Source organism: Corvus hawaiiensis, chromosome 12 (assembly GCF_020740725.1).
Source record: "Corvus hawaiiensis isolate bCorHaw1 chromosome 12, bCorHaw1.pri.cur, whole genome shotgun sequence".
NCBI lineage: Eukaryota > Metazoa > Chordata > Aves > Passeriformes > Corvidae > Corvus > Corvus hawaiiensis.
This window is the reverse complement of record NC_063224.1, coordinates 11,134,533-11,160,591: the sequence shown is the minus strand read 5'-3', so window position 1 is coordinate 11,160,591 and position 26,059 is coordinate 11,134,533. Positions and strand designations below refer to the sequence as shown.

Genomic DNA, 26,059 nt, shown 5'->3' with positions numbered 1-26,059 from the left:
TTGGAAGGGGACCTCAAGGATTATCTGGTCCAATTGTGTAAAATGTTACAAATTGCACTTCTCCTTGCTGAATACTCTTGTACAAATTTTGTTATGTTAAATTTATGTGCATAATGTGATCTCTAATATTTATGTCCCTTAAAATACATTGTAAAAAGTGATGCAACTGTATTAACTCTGTTCTCATGTGTATCTTCAAAAATGATGTCTCAGTTGTGCTGTTTTGGAAAGATATTGACAGTGAATTCATTGTAACCGTGATTACACATCAGTGGTTACCTTTAAATTGTTTTGGGGAGCATGAAGCTTCTGCTCAAAGCCTCCCCTAGTGAGAAACATTGAGAGGAAAATTTGAGTTTATCATGTCCTTGAAAAGGGCAAAGCACAAAGATTGAAGAGCAGAGGCAAGAAGCACGAGGCAAGAAGTCCGGTGCTGCTTCTGCAGCCAAAACCCAGGGGACTGGCATTCCCCTTCCTTTGGTGCATTCTTTGGCAGTGATTTTGTTAGCTGTGGCACACACTCTCAAGAATTATCTGGTAAATGCCTCCCTTAAAATACATCAGCTATGTGCCTGGTGAAATGTGACTAACACAAAAGAAAAGGGTTCCTGAAATACATTTCCTTTTATCTGTAAGGCTTTAAACCATCTTCTTGTCTTTTCATGCTGAAGTGAAGAATACAGTTCTGCATTCTGTAAATATGTAAATATGATGTCTTGGAAGGCTGTAAAGGTCTTCAGATTTCACCAAGTTTGTAAGTGTTTTTAGACTTTCGTAGTGCTTATTGTGCTAATAAAATCTCTGGAAAATAATTTGGTTCTGTAAAAAATACCAAGAATCAACAATTTTTTAATGGCCTGTGAAGATGTTCAAATACTGTGTAATGGGCATGACAGTTACAGTATGTGAAATTTAATGCTCTAGCTCCTTATTGATCTTCCTTGTAGCCGATTGCATGGCACATGCATTTGCACTTGAGACCTGCTCTTTATACATTAGCACTATCTTCTGCAGTGTCATCAAGGGCAGGTTAGAAGCTGCATTTGATGCTAAACTGAAGTATTTAAGGAAATATCTATATTTTTTCCTTATCCTTTTCACTTTACTTTTGACTGCTTTATCTTCTGGGTGATATTTTAACACTTAGAGTTTTTTTTCCCCCCTTTTTAAAGTATTCTTACTGCACATGGATTGCTTCTACCATTACGCATCAATGTATATAGAGACCAGCAATCCTGCCAGGCTTGCTGTTTTTTGGAAATGATGAAAAGCTGCAAGAAAATTAATTGTATCTTTGATTTTGCTGGTAGTTCTGAAAAACTCTTTTAGTGTGACCTGCCAGAGTTTGTGTTGGCAAGTTCTTTCTCTGTATCTGCAGAAGTTATGAGCCTGTTGCAAAGGTTATGAATCTGCATTTGAAGCTGTGTTAGCCCTTGGGTTTCAATCTGGAGGTCCTTGTTCTGTTCTGTGGTTGTTGGTCAGTGTGTTTGCTCTTACTTTGCTACATCAATTAGATACTGAATCCCAGTGGAGTTTGTAGAATTCCACATTGCAGATATGCAGCACTTCCCAAAATAATGTGGTGATCTTTAATGTTTCTTTCTGTTTCCTTGAGTTATTCAGGGAGAAATAGCACCATGTCAGCATTATTTTCCATTCTTAAGCATAATATGCATCTCCTAAGGCTGCAGAGATCTAGTGCCATGTGTCCTGGTAATAGATTTCCATAGAAGTTAGGAACCATCAGTATCTTTATGTCATTAGAACATGAGATGAACATGAACAGCAACACCTAATGTATCCTTGTTTCAATATTAGCCCTTGTTATAGTTTTTATTTTATCTGTCTTTAGTCTTTATTGTATCTTTTGTCTGTCAAATATTGTTGCTTAGTATTTCACAGCTGGTCAAACCCCCTCGGTTTCTTGGGACTGGCTGTGTAGGGGTGTTTTTGCTACATCATGCGGAATTAGTAATTGGTAACAGTCACTAAGGTTTCTGTCTGCTGATTCTTTGGAGGTAAGCTGGTAAAGAATTGCTAGATTAAGAAATCTAGTTTCTCAGAAACTATTGGCTATTTTTTAGAAACTGTGCAAAGAAGAGCATGCAGAAATGCTCCAGTGCCCTTAGCTATTCATTGTGACTCACAACCACATTGAACTGAAAGTATCCGCTGTCTTAAGTATTTTCTGAAGTACCCGTGTGATCTTGAGTCTGTATGTATGAGAAGAAACTAAGAACTGGAGATCTTAATGAAGCTTGTTCATTTTCAAACAAATTTGAATGTTCTTACTTCTCACCTAATACACAGAGCTGACCCATTTACTAACTGGTACCTGCTGCAAGAGGATGCATGGATGATAAGAGGGAACAAGACATGGATGATGGAATCAAAGTGCTTGCAGTGATGGTAGAAGAAGTAGTTTATTCACAATTATGTGGAGGAGGCTTAGGGACAGCCCAAATTGTCTGTGTTTGAACTATTTATTACTTCAGATTTTAATTATTATGACTTACAGTGCTAATCCATGTGTGACAAATCCACACTCAGCTAGGTAAGGAAATTGCCGGTTCTGTTCCATTAACAGCCACTGGCCAAAGGAACAATGTTCCTGTAGGTTAAAACAACAATTAAGGGGCCCTTAACACTTAAAGGTGGGGAGAGAGGGGATACTGGCAGCAGACATTTTTCACACATTGCTAAGCTGCTTCAATGCATAAATTAACTCTTAGTTAGTTACATCGGTTGAGTGTGTTGTGCATATGCATGACTGGTCTGTGTGTGTGTGAACCAAAACCTGGGCCTGGTGATTTATGAGAAAGGGTAAGAGAGGTTGAAATTAGTAAGCAAAGCCAAACAGTACCTTTGCAGCAGAGAATATCAAACAGTCTTTGAGACAGCTACTCTCAGATGCTGATGTTAGACTTGAGGTCTTTGTGTGGCAGTGGATTGTTCATTACGTAATTTTTTTCGTGCCCAGGTCACTTGAACTGTATTTTGTCACTTCTGTAGCTGGATCCATTTGTTCAGTGGAAGAAAAGGATTCACTGTGGTTATAGTAAATAACAAGTATAATTTATTGTAGTATAATTAGCAAGTTAATATATGGGACAGGAAATACTGCTAGACTGTTGTAGATAATTTTAATATGAGTTTACATAGAATAATAATAATGCATGGTTTTTCCCTTAATATAAAAATGTTTTTGACTTATATTAGGGGGGGTGGGGAGGGCAGTTTATAGTATGCAAATGTGGTACAGTATGGTCATATATCTACCAGTATTTTTGGGAGGCTGTATTGTAGAATGTAGCACAGACAATGTTTTTGGTAAGTCTTGAGTGTAATGAAGGGTAGGCTGGCAATATAACATTTTCATGTCAGTAAATGGTGCTGTAAAATTGGCCAGTCCCTTAAGATCTTTTGATGAGTAGAGTTTACAGAAATAATTTGAAGAAAAAAAAAATTCTGAAATCTAATATATGTGATAATGGAGAAATAAAAGCTGTAATGGTACATTTAGAATGCATTTTTTATTACTTGATGTTCATTTCTGACATAACTTGTTTTAGTGAGCCACTTGAATGTTCTTGGTAGCTATGAAGTTTTAATAGCTAACACTTGGAAGGCCTTGTAGTTTAAACAAATGTCAACTTCAAAATCACATTCCTTCCTTAAGAAACTATCCCAATTTTATTTAAAAAAAAAAAAAAACCTGACATGTGAAAGACTGTTAGGAGGTGACGTTGTGGAAATTCCTGTAAAATGGTGGCTTTTTTCTTGATGGGGTCTTAGTATTGTGTCACAAAATTTTTGCTATATGTTTAATCGTCCTCCTTTATAAAACTGTTAAAGTATTTCAGAGCACTAGTCCTTTGTTTCATGCAGGACTTGAAAGAAATCCATGTTTTATTACAGTTGATTAAAAAAAAAGAATGAAAGGGAAACAGAAGCCCTAATGGACATTCTTATATGGGTAAAAAAGGTAATAGGACGGAGAGATTTTTAAGAAACCAAAGGTTTGCATCTGAACTGTGATTCAGATCTTTCTGTGATGACAATAGGCATTCTCAGGCATTCTGAAGCTGATAACCCTTTGGATAATGAAAGACAATTGGGAAAAACAGTATTGGAGAAGGAGATTATACTTTCTTATGCTTTGAATAGTGGGTCTTTTTTTAATATCTATCCCTGAAATTTCTGCAAACATATTGGATTGCATTAAAACCAAAAAAATTCAAGTGTGTTACTAGTTCTGGTACCGAGTAGTCTCAAAAGTGTAAAAACTGCAGTAGACAGTTAGCAAAACTTTTTAAGATGAAAAAATGGACAATGTTTTAAGAACTTCTGATGAAAGGAGTTGAGGCAAAGGGGCTGCTGTAATCTGGGAGTGGAGATGATGTTTCAGAGCAACTACACAAACCTTTTTGCACCCTCACCTCCACCAGTGTGGTGTTCCCACCTTTAGCCCCAGCAAGATCATTTGTCAGACCTAGATATGAGATAGGCAAAAAAAAAAAAATCCTTTTTGCATGGATTTAAGTCTTCCTTGTGTTAACAATTGCAATTGCTTCAATGAATTCTTCAGTACATTTTATGCCAGGTACTTGGGGGAAAAAAACCCAAACTTTTGCTTAATGTTTTCAGTGGTTTTACGTGTTAGAAATTGTTATGCCATTGCAGCCTTAAATTTGTTGTCAGAACTAATTTCAGTAATATTTCAGTGTGATTATAATAAATTTAGTTTTTTATAGTATATTGTTTCAGCCAAGAAAATTATCTGTAAATTGGAAAATAACTATTGTTTTCTGACTTGCTTGATGAGGAAACTGAGTAGGAATTCTTTGTTGGAAACACTAAAGTCTTCATAAGCCTTTATAGCCTAGATATTGAACTTCTGTCTTACAATTAAGAGAGAAATGAAACCTTCTGAGAATGGTACTGACACCCCACAGGGAAAAATGTCAGCTGTGAAAGTTTTTATATTGTCATGCTTCTTGGTCAGAAAATGTCATTGAGTCCCATCTTTTCCTTACATCACTTAATTTGAAAATAGAAAAACGTGTGTAACATAACTGCATTTTGGCTTGTACTTTTGATGTGTCTTAGTTGTGTTTCCGTTACTTCTCTTGCTCTGTAACATACAATGCACCACTTCTCTTGCCAGGAAAAATAAATAATTACTAGTATAGTGATTGAGAGATTCCAATTATTGATATTCCACTTGCTGAATTTTACAACTGTCTCATTAATAATCCTATTTATTATTAATAAATGAGCAGAGATTGTTAATGTCTGCAGGATGTTCGTTGCACATTCTAAAACTGGATATTTGTGCTTCTGATCTTCGTTGCAGAGTCAGTTAAAATAGCTCCAGAAACACTCACAGCAGCCCACAAAATGAGTATTTGCAGAGGTATTTGCCTTTCTGAAAGCCCAAGATGAGCACTTAACAAAGTTTCTAAAGCAGTGCACAGTGCATGGTGACAGGGATGGTGCACTTTAGATCATCTTTCATGTATTGGCATCACTAATGTGTGTATAAAAATCACACTGTTTTTTAAAATGTAAGAAATATAATCTTGGTATTGGAATAAATTGTTCCACTGTTGATAACTTTTAAAAGGTAAAACTCAGAAAAAGGCTTTTTAAGAAGCCTGATACCTTCAAACAGAGGAAATTTTTTAGTTTTTATTTAGGGGTTTATGTGTTTGAAAAGCCAATAAACAATGCTTATGTAACAGTGCTTAGACTTTCACATCAGCCAGCTGGTATAGCCAGATACTGAGTTTTTCTTTTTTTTTACTTTTTGGAGGTATTTGTGAGTAGCTTGATGTTTTTGACATCTGTGTGACAGCTTCTTGCATAAGAGATGAGCAGCATGTTAAACCACCCAGCTGTGTGTATTAGTCTGCACATCAAGCTGAAGAGCGGCACTTAGCCAGATCTGACAATCAAATGTGAACTACTACTACCTATACACAAGAGTGCATTTTAATGTTATGTGCTTTTTGCCAAGAGCCTGATACTTGACAAAGAAATTGTCAGAATCTCTCTTCTTCCCACTCTTTTTTTTTTCTTCCCACAGATGTGAGTCCATGTTAAAATATCTTTTTTTTTTTTTTTTCTGCAGTTTAATATGGTTTATCTTACAAATAACAAAGCCAGTCTAATGTTTTCAGCAATTTCATGTAATAAAGTTCTGGCAAGCTTTTGGTAATAGAGGAGTGTAATTGTTTTAGAATATGCAGAAAATCAGCATGTCATTTTCTGCCAACTTAATCTGAAGTTACAATCTGCTGGGTTTCACCAATGACTTCATGTCAACATACCAACAACCTGTCCCCAAAGAAAACTGAGGACATAGAGAAATTACACCACTAGTTCAGAAATGTCAGTGCTGCTCTTCTCAGGCTTGTTAAGAATTGGTGCTCAGCGCATTGTGAGTGTGGAGATGAGTGAGAGCCACCTGCTCTTATTGTAGTTTGACTGATCTATGAACCTTAAAATTCTCTACACTTCCACCTGACTTTAAGCCTCTGTCATCTTTCTTGATGCTTAAATTTGAATAAATGGAATTCATTGTCACAGAATTCAGTTATACTCCAGAGTTCAGCTTTCCTTGTTTACATGTTTGTTATAAGCCAGGAATTAGATACTACATGGGATGTTTTTTCTTCCTTTTTTAAATAGTAGTGCCAGAATAGGGAAGATCTGTTTTGACCTCCTTTTGAACTTGGTTTTATGAAAGTGTTAGTCATACCTTTTTTTTAACTTAGTCTGTTTCCCTTTGTATTATATCCTTAATAATCTTTTTAAAACAGTATTCCATTTCCATCTGGTCTTTCTCTTACAACGTAAAAATATTGAGTGAGCTGCAACTTGAGTTGTTTCTTGTGCTAGTGTTTATGTAGTTGAAAGTATGCAATAAAAATAAGAGCTTGAATCCTGTTATATATTTAAGCATTATGGCATATACAGTTTTATGGTCTTTGATTTGCAAGTAAGTCGAAATTTGTTAATAATCAAAGTTTGTAAAAAGTAATCCCTGCAAGCTAAAAGAAAGTAGAGGAAGGAGTTTATTAATTTTCTAGGCCAGTACTTCCACTGCAATAATTTTTACACTGTTGTTAATCTGTATTTATACCGAGTTAGCGTTGAGTTAGTCTGTGAGTAGATAAGTGTGAATGGACCTGTCAGGGATCAGGATTGTTTGATTCCAAAATTCTGATGGCATGTTTCACACATCTCTTGCACTTTGCAAATCATTAACACAATTAACTATATAGTGCCACAAAAAAATCTATTTTGATTAATTAAAACCTGAAAGACACAATTTGGAGAAAAAGCAGGCTTTTGTCTTAGCAATTTATTAGTGGTCACATTGACTAAATATTGGTGGAGATGCTCTTAGTCTAAACCAGAAGTAAAAATGGAGTTAAGAGAACAAGGGGACAGAGAAAACCTGTTCTTACAGGCAGGTGGTTCTTTGTGCACTCCCAGCATCAAACCAGATTTATGGCTGTCTGTGGGATAGAAGGTCTTGAGGATGGCATTTTAAATATTGTCAGGCTGTGGGGGCTTTGGGGTACAGTACACTGTGCTTTCTTCTTCCTTCATAAACCATTTCAGGAAATATTTTAGAGTACACCCAACACTGGGGCTCATTATTTTAATGAAGTGGGTTATTGAGCCATTTGATGAAATATGAGCTTTTTACCTATTGGATGCACAAATTGAAGTAAAAAACAAAATGAAAAGGAAATAAGAAATTAATGTGTAATTATAAAGGAGGCACGGGTCTGAAGAACATGAGGCCAAGATGAATTTTGATCAGTGTAACAAGGACTGATTATCTAAAAAAGAATTTAGGAGTAAAAGTACTCACGTGCTCTAAAACTACCCAAACTGAATTACTGCTTTGTAAGTGGAGAAGTTCCATGGATTTTTAAAATTCGTTTTTCATTGTTTAATTTTCCAGAATTGAAGGTAGTAAGAGAAGTAATTGCACATGGTTTTGTCATTTTACTACAACTACTTTTATACTTCTCTGTTTATATCTTGGTTTTTAGTCTAATTTTCCGTTTCAATTTTACTCCTCCAAAACAGAAGAAGAAACTTCTTGAAGAACTTGGGGAGAATAGGCTTCCATATCTGACACCAGCCGATGCTGATTTCCACCAGCTGGTAACGTATTTCTTTTAACTCGTTTTAAACTAAAATGGCTGTTTGCACTGAACAACAAATAAATCTTCCTTTGAAGAGACACTGTGAAATCTGATATGAAAAAAGATATCCTGATGGCTGATAATGCACTTCCAGGTGTGCGAAATAAGATCTCTAGAACTAGGATATTCACAAATGAGAACTTAGTGAACTTCTTTTATTTTTAGGTGTTTACCCTCAGTACCAGTAATGTATAACAGTTAATCACAGTATCTCATGCTTTGTTGAAACAAAATCCATGTCACCATTCTTTTAATTTATTGTTTTCTGAGTGGTAAAGAGACTTTTATAGCACTTTTAGTATAATAGGGGGAATATTAACATAGAAATTTAAATTTTAGGGGGCTTAATTCTACTTTCCAACAATAAGTAATTGTTAAGACTTTGCTTACAAAACAAACTGTGGAAACTGGAATGCCTCTAATGAAACCAAAGTAAGATCAGGCCCAGTAGCCACGTGAATCGTAAACCAAGTGAGTGTATGGAAGAATATAATGAATTAATAAGTTTTCTGCATCCATCTTGGATCTTTCTACATCAGCTACAGAACTCAGGGTAGGTTCAATCAGATCAAATTGGATCATGGTAAGACAGAAAGGTGTAGGAAATCACCTGGGTGTTTGAACAGCTCCAGTGAACATGCTCACGTTACACGACACAGGAGCGGTGCCTGCCCTGTGTTGATACATGGCTCAAAGATGGGCAAGCGGACAAGAGCTGGGAAAATTTATGAGCAAAACAGACGGATTTTCTTTTTTCTTCTTTCTTTACACAAAAGCCCAAATACGTTCCTTTCAGTCTTAAACTTACGCTTATGAAGAAACTCTTCCCCCTTTTAAGAATCAGGCAGCTGTCTTTTCTCCTCCCTAGTCCTGTTACATTCCCTCCTGTTTGTTCTCTTCTATCTCAGATGCTGCCAAGAGCTGCTTTGCCCAGCATCTTTTTTTTTTTCCCATCTTTGTAAATTCACCTTCCTGTGGAGTTGATGTGAAAAGAGAAGGTGGAGTCAAGGTTGCCCAAGTGGCATCTCTTTTGCTCAGGGTCAGTAACCCATAAATGTAGAAGACAATGGGAACAAGATAAGCAGTAAAATCACACCTGTTCAAGCTTTAATTAAGTTTAGATAAATTCTTTTTGCAAATATAGAATTATACTTTTTATGTAGCGTTTGTGTGCATACAGGTATTTTTAAGTATATATGATAACCATAAGCATCACAAACACCTTTTAAATTCTGTGGTGGTTATGGAATGTTACTTGAATCACAGCTGTAGAAATTGAAAGTTCCATGATGCTTAAATGCACTACAGCTGGAGAGGCAAAGAAGGGTGAGAGCTTGAAGACAACAAATCAGCAAAGTAAAATATCACATATAGTTTAGTTTTATAGTCTGTCTTTCCTGGACAGACCTGCTCTGCTCCTTGAAGGATCCACCTCTTACAAAACAGTATTCTTTGAACATGTTGGAAAAGTTAGGTAGGATGCAACAAAAAAAATCTGCCATATCCTGTCGGGTATGGAAGTGTACAGGCTGAACAGAAGTAAGAAATTCCATCACAAGCAAAACTTCCACTGACATCCTCTTTCAATGTGTTTTGCCTGATGAAGGGTTTTGGAAATGGGCCCCAGGCCATGAGCTGAAACAATGTAGTGTTTAAAGCCAGTACTGAACAAGAAAGGGCTGTAGCAAGGTAATTCCCAAATATTTGAAGTGCAGACTATCATTTCATGATGAACATGGCAGTTTGCTTATCAAGGGTCCTTATTGCTGATTCCTAACTTTATCCTGTCACACGAGTCCATAGGGTGATTCTCTGTGTTGAGTATCACCATCAGAAGTGAAAGCATATTTAAAGTCTTGTGTGTAACATTCACAAGATGATTTGAGCATCAAACGTGCTTTTTTTTTTCTGTCCTGTAGTTGCCTGTAATGCACCCACTCCTTTCAGAGTGAACAGTGGGTTGACCTTTAATACTGGCTGTCAGAGTTACAACACAGAGTACATGATTACTGCCCTTCCCCATCCCCCTGAAACAACAAGGTGTCTGGTGTGAACCCAGCACTCACCCCGTGTTCTGATCCTGTAATTCTTTCCTTATGGAGGGCACAGCACGGGCGCTGGCTGGGGATTTAAAGAAGACCAGGCTGTTTTCATGTGATGTGTTGGAAATTTGTTTCCACTTCCTGATTTCTTTTGAGATACCTTAATGATAAAATAGTTCTTAAGCATGTGATCTTAAAGTACAACCCAAAGGTAACATGCCTCTGACTTGGCTGGCAACTAAATGTGCAAGGCATTACCTCTGCAGTTCAGGAGGGAAGTACAATGTTGTTACCTTTGTAAAAATCTGTGTTCTTCCTTTCTAGTCCATGTTTTCAGGCGTTTAATTGCTTTATGTCATATTGTTATTTCCCTCCTTCTGTTTCTAATAATTGTTAGGAATTTTGTGTGTGTGATTCATGTCAGAAATTCACTGTATTTATATTTTCATATAAATGGTTTAAAAATGTATCGTATTAGTGACTGTTCAAATATACCATAATAGCATATGTAATGTGGTATGATTATGTCCAGTATACAGAATTATTTAAAGAAATACTGGAGTACTGCTATAGCATCTGTTAGTGCTCTTTCTTTCATACAGGGCATTTGCATAATGAAAGAAATAATGAAGTAATAATCTTTATATGTCATAATATATAATATTCTGTCATTATTAAGTAGGATTGTGAAAGAATATTTATGATTCCCATCAGCTTGTACCTACACATCTGACTGCAGAGTCTTACATTTACAGTTACTGATTTCACTAGGTGTTGTTTTTAAGGATTTTTTTCACTGTACTGTTCAAAGGCTGGACATATGCAGCACTGATAGAAACAAAAGGGGCAGTTCAGGACCTCTAAAGGAATCATTTCAGGCTTTTGACAAGCTCAGGTGAGCTTAGTTTATCAAGTTTGAATTCATTTCTTTGAATGAGAGCTGGGATCCACTGTTCTGGGATTGTAGAGAGACCTTCACACAGATCTGGGACTCTTTTGAAGCTTTGATGTTTGAAGCTAAGCATGTAAATACAATTGTCAGAAATTATTATCTGTAGATACTGTTACAGGTTTTTTTTCCTCTCTCTAGGAAGCTAGTTTTTGGAACCATAAGAATGGATAAAGAAAAGGAGTTAGCTTCACTGTAAAAATTTCACAAGGAATGGTGGTGAAGTTTATAGATAAACCAAGATTTATTATGTGTAATCATTATTTTTAAAATAGACTTCCTTTTATGTTCCCCTTTTTAGTAGAAACAAATGATCCTATAAAGCCAGCTCTTCAGTGTTGTAGGATAACAGTGCATTACGATGCAAAAGTCTGTTTTCATGCAGTGGAAAATGCGCATACTAACTGCCTGGTTTGTGTTTTTTAAGGGCACGTCCTTTGGATTTTGAAATTAATTTCCTGAAAGACGGGCTTGAATGAGACTTGGAAGTAGATAGTACTAGTAAACTGGGTTTGAGTTGTACCAGAAGGAGCTCACAGATGGATTGTAGGTCAGTGTGGTGCTTTGTGATGGTGACTTTTATTTGTCTCTTTAAAAGCACTTTGAACATAAGCTATTAGACCAGTAGAAGTTTTGACAGGTCAGTTTTGTGCATCCATGTGCTCTTGCCCCGTTGCCTAATGCCTTCAGATTTCAGTTTACCTTAATATGTGTCCCCACACCACCATCAGTATCTACCTTTTATCCAGACTAGTGATTAATTTTTGGAGAAAAGGAAATAGGTGTGGTGAGTGCTTGGGAGCTTCACAAGTGCTAATTGATACCTGATAGGCTCACATTACCACCCTTCCCTTACTGGGGGCACTAGTTTGCATCTGTTTCTTTTATTTATCTATTAATTTTAATGAAATACATAAGAACTCACTCTTCTTAAGCACTTATTCTCCAGCCTTTTTCCAGTTTGCCAAACAGTCTCAGCAGTAGTTAAAGCAGACTTACAGGCAACCAATAAAAAGTGTGATTATGTGATACTCACTTCCTTAGAAAACCAGATTAACAAAATAAAATTATCCAAGCCTTCCTGGAGTGGGAACCACTATTGTGCATACAAAGCAAGAAGCTGCTGATTAGCAGTGTTATACCTTGCTGGGAGTTGTTGCCTCCACACACGGCTGGATTCTGAACTCCAGCTGATACCAAAGCTGGTGTGGTCACAAGAGGATATGAGGAAAAAGGATATTACAGGTAGGGAGCTGGGGAGGAAAATAAGTCTGGACATTTTCTGTTATCAAAAGAGAGCTTTTATGTAAAACAGGAGAGCTGATTGGCAGACACTAAGGAAAGTAAAAATAGAAAGGACCAGAATGTTAGCAGCGCATTTTTTGAAAATTTACATTTTGATCTTGTTATTTTTTCCCTGAAAAGTATTGCTATATAAAACTATTTGAGTTTACATAGCCCTCTAGATTTCTGTACATCAGATTGAAACAGAATGGTCTTTGCAACCATTGCAAGAAGAAGAATCACTTTCTTACTGCTCGATATTCTATTGTTTATATACTTAAAGGCGGCATTATCTACAGATTCATCAGACGAGTTATATGTTCTACTGAGTTCTTCTGGAGTCTTCCTATTTATTTATTTGGAGATTTGCCCTGCTTATGCTCTCTGGCTGAAGCCAGTGATACATATCCACAGTTTGTGCAATATACTGAAATATGAGAAAAAATTAACATGTGCTGGCATCTGTTTCTTCACCACATTCTAGACTCATGCTTGTTAACTTGACAGCTTTGCCTTGTCTTGAAATATCTTGACTCCTGTAAGAAGAATAATTATTTTCCTATTTTTGTTGTTTGGGTTTTTTTCTCCTTTAGTGGAAGACCAAGTATTCCAAGCTGATTTTCAGGAAATCTGATATGGTACCTGAAGAGCTCCATCAAATGGTACAAGAAAGCTTTCTGACCTTGCGAGAACACAACTGTTTCTTCCAAGATCTTGTAAGGATCAAAGGAAAAGACTTTCTTACTCCAGTGTCTCGTATTTTAATTGGAAACCCGGGATGCACTTACAAGTACTTGAACACAAGATTATTTACAGTTCCTTGGCCTACTGAAGGTTATGATATAAAATATTGCAATCCTCAAATACATGATGCTTGTAAAGCATTAATGAGACTTAATGACTACTTGCATATTGAAGCAGTCAAGGCATTACAAGCACAAAATTTGTTTGAGACCAAAGAAATTAAAGATACTACTGTAATAGATAGGGAGCAAAGTTTTGCTACTTCTCTTACAGAGCAAGGGTCTGTTTCAAAAGTTCAAAGTGGTGTTTGTGTACCAGAGGATGACAGAAGTCTAAAGAACAGAACATCTTATAACTTGACTTTATTAAATTATATGGATCCACTACAAATGCTGTACTTGAAACAAGAACCTTACTTTGGAATGGGGAACATGGCAGTGAGCTGGCACCATGACGAGAATCTGGTGGAAAGGTCAGTGGTGGCTGTGTACAGTTACAGCTGTGAAGGTGAGTGATGGGACTTGAACAGTCGCAAGAATATCTGAAATCCCTGAAGCTGTCCTCTGTTCCCTTTTGTGTATGTACATAAGCACACCTGCATGCTGGTCTAGACTTGTCACATGCTTCTGAATGCATTGTGGTACCTTTTGTATTTAAGCCTTATCTTTATTTCCACTAAAACCTGTACAAAATGCCTGTGTTTACTGCAGCTGGCTTAGCAGTTGTTCTCTAAGTAGATTTAAAAATTGGTATAATTAACTCCCTGACTAAGAGCCAGGAAATCAAAATCTTTCAAATACCTTTCTCAGGTTAATGCATGTGCATGTTTTCTATCCTGTAAAATGTTTCATTGTAGTTGAGATCACCGTTTTTATGGTGTTATTTATCACACACAGACTTGCTTTTCTTTATGCTGATTTTACTACTCTTTTTTCTTTGGAAAGATCATTTTCAGTTGGTTTTGGATAAAAGTATCACTGTATTTACTTAGAAGTATATGCATTTTGTCTAGGCATGCTGCAGTGTTAATGCGTGTTTTATGGAGGAGTTGCCAACATCTCCCTAGCTGGGAAGGGGGGACACTGCATTAAAACAACTGTTGTCTGACAGACTTTGCAGGCTCTTGCTTATTTTAAAACCACTTGTGTACAGTGTTTTGGGGGTGGTGATGGTAAAAGTGCAGTTGAGTCGTCATTAAATATTTCATTTTTAGTTTAAAGTACCTGTCCCATTTTTATCATTATTTAAGAGCAGACATGAGGATTTTTTGTTTGTTTTGTTCCTAACAGTGCTTGAACAAAGGCTTGGATTTTTGTTTAAATGACTCTCAGTTTTGCAAACATAAGATTAGAATTTAGACAGTTGATCTTGAATTTGCAAATGTTCTGTTCTGTTTCATAATTGACAAGGGATTTTTTTTTCTTCCAAAAATCCTGTGAGGTTTGCTTTAGAACATGGGAAGAATTCATGTTGACTTCAGTTGGTTTTGACTAAAGACTGTGATATAAAAATAATAGGTTATACTCCCATGTGCATTCTCTTATTGTCTTTGTTACTAGTTTTGAAATTCTTGGTCACTTTTTTACTTAATATACAGCTGAATTCATATTCTTTATATTTTCCTTGATATAAAACATCAACTGGCTTAGCAAACTGAGTAGAAGAGATTTCCTGACAGATAAAAGTGTAATTTTCTTCATGAACTTCTTTATGTCGTATTTGTCAATGGTGTCAAGTAGATGTGATGGGATTTTTTTCAGTAGTACTGTAGAGAAATATTTTTTCAGTAGGATTTTAAGTTAAAGAAACCTAAACATGAACTTGAAGTAATAATACTGTGTATGAGGATTTATTGTAGTATGTTTAAAACTTTTTTCTTTAACATAAAGTTTGCTTATGGAGGGGGAAGAAAGTGAGTCCCTTTAAGTTCAGAGAGCTATAAATTAACAAAAATGAAAGCTGCTATGTTTATTCATAACTTGTGAGTTGATTTTGTTTCTTTTATTCAGCAAGTTGAATAAGTAAAAATTATGGTGTTTTAAAACCACTGCAAATTCTGTAGAAGATTTGATTGATGTGGGTAGACAGAAATACTTTATATATTTAGACTAAAAATTATTTTGATGTCTATGTACAATTAATGTTTTTGCCAAATACAAGGTCTTTTTTCATAAATATGCTTACAATTAAAATTTTGTATTTTTTTTCTGAAAGGTTTGGAAATAGACATGAAAACAAAGAAACCAGCATCTTTCTAGTAAATAAATTGATTGTTCTATCATTTACATTAAAAAAAAAAAAATTAAAAGTCACTACTTAAAATTTTGCTGGTTTTGCATTGCTCAGGTTGGGTTCTTGAGCTTTAGAGGGAGATTCAGGTGCCTGACATGGCTATGAAGCATCATGGAGAAATGTCCTGCAGTACAGCTCTGTGTGCAAGCAGTTCACTCCCATCTCTGTGTTCAGGGTGTGGTTGTCATTGTGTATCCTTGAAGCAATGACCTGCTTATTCATAAATTGGAGGAAATGAATCCTATTTACAGCTTGGGAATATGGTTTTGTAACTGAAGTGACAGTAAATATTTGTTAACATTTTGTACCCAGGGCATCCAAGAGGATTTGATTTTAGAGAAATAGATTGTCTTCTTGCTTTTCTGATTTTCTGTTTACAGCTTTCCAATGCTGGTGGTTATAAGCTCATCAACGTTTATATTATTATTATTCTTTCCAGTTCTCTATAATGTCAATGTTTTGATGGTTTTCTGCAGTTCAGAAAGACTTTCAATATTTCCTATATCCTTGCCAGGTCTCCATAACTCTGAAACATGAGGTTCTCAACATCTTTTTGAAGAATATTCTTATATCTTTGTAGAATCATGTCTTGACTTCTCTTATTTTCCATAAACATATTTAATTTTATGTTGATAACTTTTATTATTACTTACTCCATTAATTCATTTAGTATTGAATTAGCATTGAATTCTCAGTGTAGTGTAAAAAGACTGTCACAGACTCATTACAGGATATATAATCAAGAGAGTAGATGTAATCAGAATTTTTTTTATGGAACTATTTTTCCTTTAAAAGATGTAGATATGCTGGATTAGTAATTTCCTGGGAGAAAACAGTGATTCTGTGGGAAATGCAAACAGAAATTAAGCACGTTGAAATTTGCTGGAACTGGCTTGATTCTCTTTTCTGCCAGGTCTTGCATGTTTGTTTTGTCAGCTCGCAGTTCCTCCAATCTCTGAGGTGCTCCAAGCACTGAGGGTCTGTGGCAGCCTTTAGCATGTGGGAGCTCGGGCTTCCATGGCTGGTGCTGAACTACCCTGCTGCAAATGCAGAATCCCCAGGTTGTCAGATTTTGAGCAGCAGGAGCCCTTGGAGTCAAGTTGTGGCAGCTCTGTCAGACTGTTTAGAGATGCACAACTCAGCTTATATGGTTTTCTTTTTACTTTCATTTACATTTTTATATCAGTATTTGTTTTGTACCTACTTATTGGATTAAATAGCATTAAAACACATAGTACTGTAATTGAAACAACTTGTTTTCTTGTTTATTTTTTCATTGTTTGATGCCATAATGAAAATTTCATGTTTGAAACTTTGATCAGTATTAATTGGAGTAGAAACAGTTTTCAATATGCCAGAAAAGAAATTTAGACATCAACATAAAGATATTGGAGCAAGCTGATATTCTAATTGGCATCAGTGTTTATTTTCTTGTTTCCAGTGTAAAACTCTTTCAAAGCAACTTCAAATGAAGTACATTTCTAACAACAAAATAAGGTAAAGATTTTGCTTGATGCTTTTACTTACATTACATTAGGTTAAGAGTAGATTGTCAAGTGATGAGAATAGGGCCTCATAAAAGTTTGAGAGGTTTCCTATTAGTGTGTATGCTGCATGGAAGTGCATGAGTGGGAGTGGTGCATATGCAGAACTGAATAGGTTACAGAATGTGTGTTCAATTATACTGCCACTAACACTATTCAGAATTAATTTACGTTTCAGAATGTATCAAGGAACAGGAATTTCAAATTTTGACCAATTCAGCATTTTTAATAACACATTAGCTTACAAATACCCTACCACCTGAGAACATGAAGGTAAAAAAATTGTTCAGGATTTTAATATAGTAAGCTAATAACCCGTATTTATTTCCTGCTGCAGTTATAAAAGTGAATTTCAATCCAGCAGAATAAAGGCATTTTCAAAAATTGGATTTTATCCATGAAAAGTTCCTAATGACCAGATTTCCATCAGGTCATTGTAAGTTTTGTAGGAAGTTTTATTACGTAGCAGAGCACTAGTTGGTTCTAAAGATGTTCTTTGAAGTAGAGACTTGTTTCAGTTACTAACTTACAGGAGATGGAAAAAAATGTAAATACTAGAAGTGTGTCCATCTTTCTCTTACCTGAATTTCCCACAGACTGTGTTAGAGGTTGTATAAGTAGTTTTCTCTAGATTCTTTACCGTATCTAGTTTGTCTTCTTGCTGTAAGGCCTATTTGCTGTTTAACTCTTGAACTTCTAAACAACTGGCTCTGTCTGCTGACAAGGTAATGTTAAAAAGTTTAACGAACTTACTGTTAGTTGCAGTGATGACTGATCTTGAAAGACTTTTTGTGCTTGTTTCTTCTGTGAAATGCTGTTTGTATGGAAGCAACATCCTGGCACATAGCCTAATGATGGCTATTTCATTTAATTGAGAATAAAAATAATTGAGATGCACTACAGATGTATGTTTCCTCACCATGTTAAAAAAAATCCTGAAACTACAAAAGTTGTTCAGAATTTAAGTCAATCTAACTTTGTAGTTGACCAATAACCCTCTTTATGTACTCCTTAATGGATAAAAGTCATGGAGTAGATGTTTTTTGAAGGATTGGAAGAGTTTCTAATGTCAATAATATAATAGAAATATTGTTTGTTGAAATAACAGAAATGGTATGTAGAAAATTTTATGTTACTCATTTCTTTAAAAGTAAGTGCATGAAATGGTCATGGCTCTAACTTGTAGCATCTGGCCAGTTGGAATTGTGTTTTGAGAGTCACAAATTTTTAGTGATCCACTTACTTTCACAGTAATAGATTTGAATCCCTGTTGTCTACAAAGAAATCATCACTTGAATAGTCTGTTGTAGGTTGTGGGGTTTCTTGTAAACATGTTCTCACTGATTGGATCAAATACAGCCTCTCCTGTATGAAGAGATGACACAATATTCTTTGGTCTTATTCTAGTGCTTTTGTCCCTGATATATTTGGATACAGCTTTCCAAACATGAATTGATAAGAACATTGTTGACAAAATCTTATAATTTTTGGTTTTGTGAATGTCAGTTAGAAGAAAAATTTAAATGTTAATAGAGTTTAACCTCTTACGCTACGGCTTTTCAGTAATGAGGTAGAGGAAATAACTCTGGATAGATACTTATTCTTTCCCATCAGCTGCTGAGAAGCAAAACATGTTCTGCTTCTTTTACTTCTTGCATGTGACATATATAAATTGCTATTGAAAGACACTGATAATTTGTATATATTTTTTGATTGAGGAACATGTGCCCAATTTCTTTTACATTCTGGAAAAAATCAATCAATCTGTAAAAAAATAATATAACAATGGTCAGTTGGATTTAATGTGAAAGTAAATGCTTACAGTCCTTGTTCTTAGCAATGTGTTGGCAGTGATTCTATTGTCTTAAGAAATGGTGTGTAAGTTAGGATATAATTTGGCGTTACAGTTTTACTTGAATAGAGATCATTTAGGTTTCAGAGCATCAAAAAAGTCTCAAACTCTGGAAGATTTTGGAGCCAAATAGCAAAGAAACCTTTCAAAGCTTTTACTTTCTGTGCTGTGGAACAATAACCAAAGTAGTTCCAGGAAAACGAGTTTCATATTGTTCTGAACCTAACCATGACCCAAACGTGATAAGATTAGATCTTAGTGCTGGAACATCTCTGAAATTTGAGCTGTCTAGTTAAAAGCATAGTGTTGTGGCCAATTTTCTGCAGCTACATTCTCTCTTTCATGGTTCTACTATAATTACAGGTTTGATGAGGTATTGTTGTTATGTTGTGGTAAGCTTTTTACTTCATGACACCATTTTATTTGGGATGCCAGCTTAAAGGTTTCTTGCAAGCCCAAGTCTGTAAATCTCTGCTGACCAGAATTCAAATTTGCACATAGTTTTGTTATCCTTCCATTAAATACTTGTATATTTGACCATTTTTGTATGGCTTACTACAAAATAAGTTTTTGTTCTTAAGGTGATGGGTATGTACAACATCCACATGATTTATTCTCAAATATTTATGATTTAGATGCATCCAAATGTTTTCACTTGAATGGGAATTGTAATTATGTCAATAAATATGCAGCATTCAGTCATTCCTGAGGTGTCATAGAGAATTTAATAACAACTTCTTTTTATGTAGAAGTTTGTCAGTGCTACCTGGGGATATGCCACAAATGTTAAGGTGTCTTTTTTTCCCCTTGCTCTCACTTTCAGGGTAGCTTGCATTTAAAAGCAAGTAGCAGCTTGCTTCCATTTGTTACCAAAATAACATGGTAGGAGCAATCAGTTTCAATTGCTGCTGATAATTATAAGGTGCAATAATTGAGAATACAGAGAAAAGGAGACTGTGAGCTGTATTTGAACTCAGTACTTAAGCAATAAAAAATTTATCAAACTGCAAAAAATAAGTCATTTTAACGAGCACATTCCAAAGGTGCTGGATTTATGAGGAGACCCCAGGAAACTTTGATTGAAATTGCTGTCTCTGATTGTAGTTCTATATTTTATTGGTGCCATATTGTGAACAGTGCTGCTGCCAAAGTGAATGGGAAAGCAGCATAACAGAGAGAGTTAACCCAGAAAGGTTACTTCTTTTTATAATATCCATGATGTATTGCATTAAAAATGCCTTGAAAGCCATCCTATTTGCAGTTTTCAGAAAACATTTTTCTTAAATTAAGTTACGATTTATCTGAGCAGGGTAGAAAATATGAAAGCCCCTTGAAGAGTTTAGTATTGATTTTTCTGAGTATTTGTTAGCTCTTGTTTTCTCATTTGTGTGCTCCTTGATGGAGGGGCCTAGAGCTGCTCCCAAGCCAGAGCTTCAGTGGGATGAGAGCTGCAGCAGTGAAGGGAGTGAACTTAAGAGACTGTAAGAGTTTTCACTTAAGAACATTTAGATTGACTCTTTAATAGGCTTTATCTCTCTGCTTCCTGAATTTAGACAATATTTAATTGACATAGTAGTTAATAAGTTAATTGTCTTAATTTTCTAAAGGCTGCCCCCAGCCAAACAACCTGCAGTAACCATCTGAGGTGAATGACATGAATATTTTTAAAGTGTGAGTTTGTGGTCACACTTCATGTGTGCCTCATGAAATAAGAGCTATACATCTTTAATATTTTTCTTCTAGAATTAAATTTAGACGAAAGTTTTAAAAATCATTACATGAAAGCATGTTTCAAGTGGACAGTGAAATGGACACAGTTACTAAGTTGTAAGTAAGAATTGAGCATGGTACATAGTTAATTTCTAACTGTTCACTGCTGGTTTGTGCCAACTGCTTATTAAAACTTCATCCTTCCTCTGTCAAAATGCGCTGTTACTTTAGCTGTAAAACTGTTACACCATAGCTCCCAAATACCTTGTTATAAATGCTGACTGTATCTTTCAATTTATACTGCAGTGAAGTAAGCTTATGAAAACAGTTCTGAGGGATTAAGCTCTAAATACTATTTCTATGCAGTGGATTATTTTTTCCCCAAGCTCAACATGTTCATGTTGCTTAATGATAAGGAAAGTGTTGTGACAAATGTATTGAAGCTTCATTGGCTCTTGCACATGTTATCTAGCATGTTTGACTAGTAATTTTGAGAAAAGAATGACAAAGATGGTTCCAAGATTTGCTTTGCTGGTCTAGACTGTGTTTTGTAACCATTATTTCACCTTACTTTGCCTCAGATCAAGATTTGGTGAAATTGCAAGTACATAAACAAATGAAATTGTTCCTAAAATGCTTTGGCAGTTTGACTTGAAATTCTTTCAGAAGTTATCTAGTGTTATATCAGCGTTGCTGCATTTAAAATTTTTTTTTCCATGCTTATAGTTTTAGTAATGAAAAAAACTAAATTGAGTGAAGCTTAACTAAAACTCCCCTTACATGTGCTTGAGAATTTCAGAAAACCTTGAGTCCATTACAAGCCTTGACTTGATTAGCCTTTGCTTGGTAGTTAACATAAACTTTTCGTCTTGGTAATGTTGGTTGCAAAACAATTCTTGATCTCATATGGCTTTTTTTTTTCTTTTACCTATTTTGAATTTGGAGATGATGATTATAGAAAATTGAGATTATAGAATCTTTAAGCCTATTAAGATTGTACCAATATGGGGTATCTTTAAGTTTAAACCAGAATCTGTGTTTATGATTCTTACCTGTTCTCTCATTTTTGTGGTCTCTCTCTCTCTCTCAAGGTTCAGCCATAGAAGAAAGCAATGAACAAGAACTGAAGGGAAGAGACCCAGCTGTTTGGCACGTAGGCTTGAAGGTAGCATGGGACATAGAGACACCTGGATTAGCAATACCACTTCACCAAGGAGACATCTACTTGATGCTTGGTAATTTTTAAGGACTAAGAAGTTGAAATTTCTGTTGAAAATAGAGAAAATTACATTTATGTTAAAATTAGTTACCATACCTTCCTTCCAGTTAGGGAATTTCCTTATTTAGAAAGACATGAAATCTGTCTGGAGTATATAATAAATTCCTTCTACCCTGCCTACTTACGGAGTATTTTAGGGAACTTTTTTTTCTTAATGTTGCTTTCACTTCACAGCTAAGAAAGAAATAGCCTTTTTTCACCTTTTCTGTCTGTTGTGCAGTCAGAACTACTAGTCCAAGTCAGGCTTCAGACCATAAGCAGAATTGCCCCAGATCATGCAAGAAGTTGTGCTGTATCTGTCCCATCCTTGTATTTCTAGATGTTTTTTGTATTCTTAATGCAGTTTTTCTGAGCATCTCTCATGTTCAACAAATAAATTTCTGTCCTTCACCTTGGCTTATTAAGTGGCTCCTGTATTATGTAAGATGTGAATAAATGTCTTAAAGTTTTCTGGTACCATGGTTCTTGAGGTTTCAATCTTTATGCCAACCTGTGGATATTTTATTAGTTTTACAGTACCAGTTTTATACATGACACTTCTCTCCTCCTGCTACACTTTTCCATGTCTATATTCAGACATGCTATTTTCTAGTAGTGGGATTATACTAAGATCATAATGAACAGAGCTGTCTTACTCCAAGAACGAGTCTCAATGTCTCAAGCATAGAGGATTAAAAAAAGAAAATTAAATTGAGTTAATTTGCTTGAGCAGCTGAGCTCATGTGCTAAGGTTTATCCATTGAAAGAAATGAAGTGAGAACTGTTGCTAAGGTTTATTGACACAAAATCTGTTGCTTTCTCTTTTGGCTTGTGTTTCTCTTGGTTATCATTTTTGTTAAAATAAATTTAGTTATAAATCACACAAAAACAAGAACAAGGCCTCTGACAACATGATGTTTGCCTGTTCAGTGTCTTGGCTTGACAGACATCATCTTTGAAGACTGAGAGCACTTGCAGAACTCCCTACTTACGTGTTTGTGACTTGGAAGGAGGTATTCTGTGGAATGTCCCTAGAATGACTTGTACACTCCCAACTTTATGGGCAGAACAGTCTTTTGAACTTTACCTTTCACAGTTTATATACTAAAACCAATACATTCATAAGCCATCATAAAAACCATATACCATTCCTTGTTCTTAGTCATCAAATCTGGTGCACTGTCATCAGGGAAGTATCTTGTGTAAAAGTACTGGACTAATTGTGCTCTGAAGTGTGTTCAGACATGGAAAGATCAAGTGTTAAGATGTGAGGTCCTTTGACAGGTCTGGATGTGCCTCCCTTTTCTGTATTTGTAAGGGTTTAAAGTAGAAGTCTAGAGGGAAAGAGGGACAATGAAAGTGAAGTTTAAATGGCAGCTAAACATTCCTAGAAAGGTTATTAGTGATCTGTTTTTGTGCAATAGCAGTTAGGGCATCAAGTAAACTTCTTATGTAATCCTTGCTGACTGGAAACTTTGAGCATATAGAGCTGTGCTGGCCAACAGATTCAGAAGGTATTTAATAAAAGAAGGGGACTAACTTTAGTATTTTTATTGCAAAATACTGAAGATTGTAGTTGATTGAGTTACCAGATCATAAGGGTGTTTTTTATTCCCTAGTGGAATTTATAGAGTAACTAAAGTATTTTCAGGGATTCTATATGAAGGGTAGATCAGAAAGTTAGTTTATTTAATGAGTAACATCACAAGCATGTTTAGATGGAAACAAAGGATATATTAAACATTCTTTTGAAGATGATGTGTAAATCACTTTCTTATTAATACTTTTGAAGAGCTACAGATTTGAGCTCTGTAGGCCAGGTGTTTTGTTAATCTCTTCTGCATTTCCATAGTCTTTGTGTTTCTTTTAAATTACTTGGAAAAAAAATTACTCTCCTAAATAGTATTAGAGGGTATTCTCAAAATGGCCCTTTTTTTAGGTTTCTTTGTATAGCAGAACTGCCTTTATCATTTTGACTTGGAGTGAAAGACAATATAAGGAAACATACAGTTTTAGCATATTTTTTACTGTTCAGATTTTTTGCACTAACTTTTAAAAGTGGGCATCTTGAGGATGCCATCTAGAAGATAAAATATGAAAACTCTGCAAAAAAAGAAACTTGGCAATAAAAAAAAGAAAAAAAATCATTTTTCTTATGCTTTTGTACATACCGTATTCCAGAACCTCATTTCAGTAAGCAGAGTCCTCTTACTGGCCTTATGTTAAAAGCAGTGGCAGCAATATGCAAAACATCTAGAAAATAGGACATTAGGAGTCCTGCAGCAGGTGGTGGTTCATGTACAGGGACTGCTTGATAGGACTGGCAGGATTGGTTCTGCCCACCACTGATCCATCCACTCTAATGCAAAACTCAGCCACTCTGTAGATCTGTTCTTCCAGTTGTTGGAATGGTGTAGTGTTACTGCTTTGTATGAATGTTGTAAAGTGCTGAAACATCACATTCAGTATGTTTCTTATAATTTAAAAGTTAGGTCCTATCAATTCCTGTACCTGTACTATCATGAGTATTTCCTATGGCACACACAAATCTATATAAGAAAGTGGTAACTGGATATTTCTTATAGTAACATGCAATTACAGTAACTTGTAAATCAAGATCAATGGGTATAGCAAAGTAAAAAGAAAACCAGGTTTTTTTTGTAGCATTTCTAGTAGACATTTAATAATGTTTCTCTTCCTCTCTTCATTAGCTTTATAGATGGTTTTTGTTATTCTGGGGAGAAATTTAGTAAAATGTCTTAAAATTTGCATCTTCATTCTCAGCAGCCCTCTTCAGATGAGATCATGAGCCATAATTTAGATCTATGCTAATACTTAACATAAGGTGATCAAATCCATTCTCCTATTAAGCTATTACAATAATATAAATGTATTTTTGTAAGCAAAACCAACAAAAACTCTAAATTACTTTCAGTAAGCCAGATTTTTTAAAATTTTTTTTTAGGCTTTTCTTAATATGAAGAAAAAAGTGGTGAATGGCTGCAAGTCTGCTGCCTAAAAATTCAAATCTAAACTTTGTATCACTCAAGAAACGGAAACACTTTAGCTCAATTTAGAATAATATATTGGTCTGCAGAGGAAGTGCACGCTGAACCCTGCTGTCTCAAGTACACAGTCAAGGGGTGTCTAATATGAAACGTGTTGGGTGCATGCAATAAATCCAAAACGCGTGGAGGTGAGCAAAGGGCCCCATCTGCTCTGTCCTAGAGCATGCTTAACTAGGCTTGTCATGGTCCTACTATTAGATTGGAATTTTTCCCCTAATCTTTGAGTTAGACATGACCAGATTTGCAAGGAGATTTACAATTTTCACTAATTTTCCTACCATGACTTCAAAACATACTTAACAAAAATACATTCTGGACTCTTTCAAAGGCAGATTTACTTTTCTGCAGCTGTTTCCCATAGATCAAGCTCTTGCTTGAAGGTTAGGGTTTTAAAACAGCATGAAGATGAACTTTGAGTCTTATACCACTCCCCTCTCCCAGCAAATTATAGTTTGAGAAGCATCAAAAAATTATTTTCATAACCAACCAGAAGTAGGTTGCACACATTGCAGAGGTTGGCTTGTGGTTAAAGATAAGTATTTAATGGAAACACTTCCACATGTATATAGTGACTCATTAAACTATTTCTAGATATTTAATCTGCTTCTATTTTCACAAACTAACTTGAACCCTCTTTGCTCTCTAGCATCTTGAATGTGTTGGAGTTTTTCACCCCCCCTTCTTTTTGAGTCCACATTTAATCCAAATGGTGTATTCCCTACTATTAAGACTTAGAACTCCAGAAATGTATTTGTCATTACCAAACTTTGATCATGAAGTTTGACAAATCACTGACATACTTCTTTTAAATTCATTATGTTTTAGACTTTTAGTTAATTCTATTTTATTTGTGATGGTTTTCTTGTTTAAAAACTAAAAATATTTCTTAATTCCGGAAAGATCATCCATCGACCCGTAATGTCTTATTGAAGGAGATATGCCTTCCTGGTGCTTTTGTTGATACACCTGCAGTAAAATTCATTTTATTCAATTTTCTCCTGTTAAAGTGTTGTGTGCAGTTGGATGCAAATAAAATTGGAAAGTGTGGAAAAGTATTTTACTGCATTGAAAATTGCACTGTAATATGG

At 35.4% G+C, this 26,059-nt stretch overlaps 1 protein-coding gene across 6 annotated transcripts in view; it reads left to right on the top strand.

Annotated features, from left to right (window-relative positions):
- FTO (FTO alpha-ketoglutarate dependent dioxygenase) overlaps positions 1–26,059 on the top strand; it is a 231,319-nt gene that overhangs the window by 32,876 nt on the left and 172,384 nt on the right. For all 6 annotated transcript variants that reach the window (XM_048316434.1, XM_048316432.1, XM_048316433.1 and 3 more), the window contains exons 2-4: positions 8,110–8,187; positions 13,097–13,754; positions 21,737–21,880. In XM_048316434.1, the coding sequence (XP_048172391.1) occupies positions 8,110–8,187; positions 13,097–13,754; positions 21,737–21,880 (880 nt within the window). The remainder of the gene's footprint in view (positions 1–8,109; positions 8,188–13,096; positions 13,755–21,736; positions 21,881–26,059) is intronic.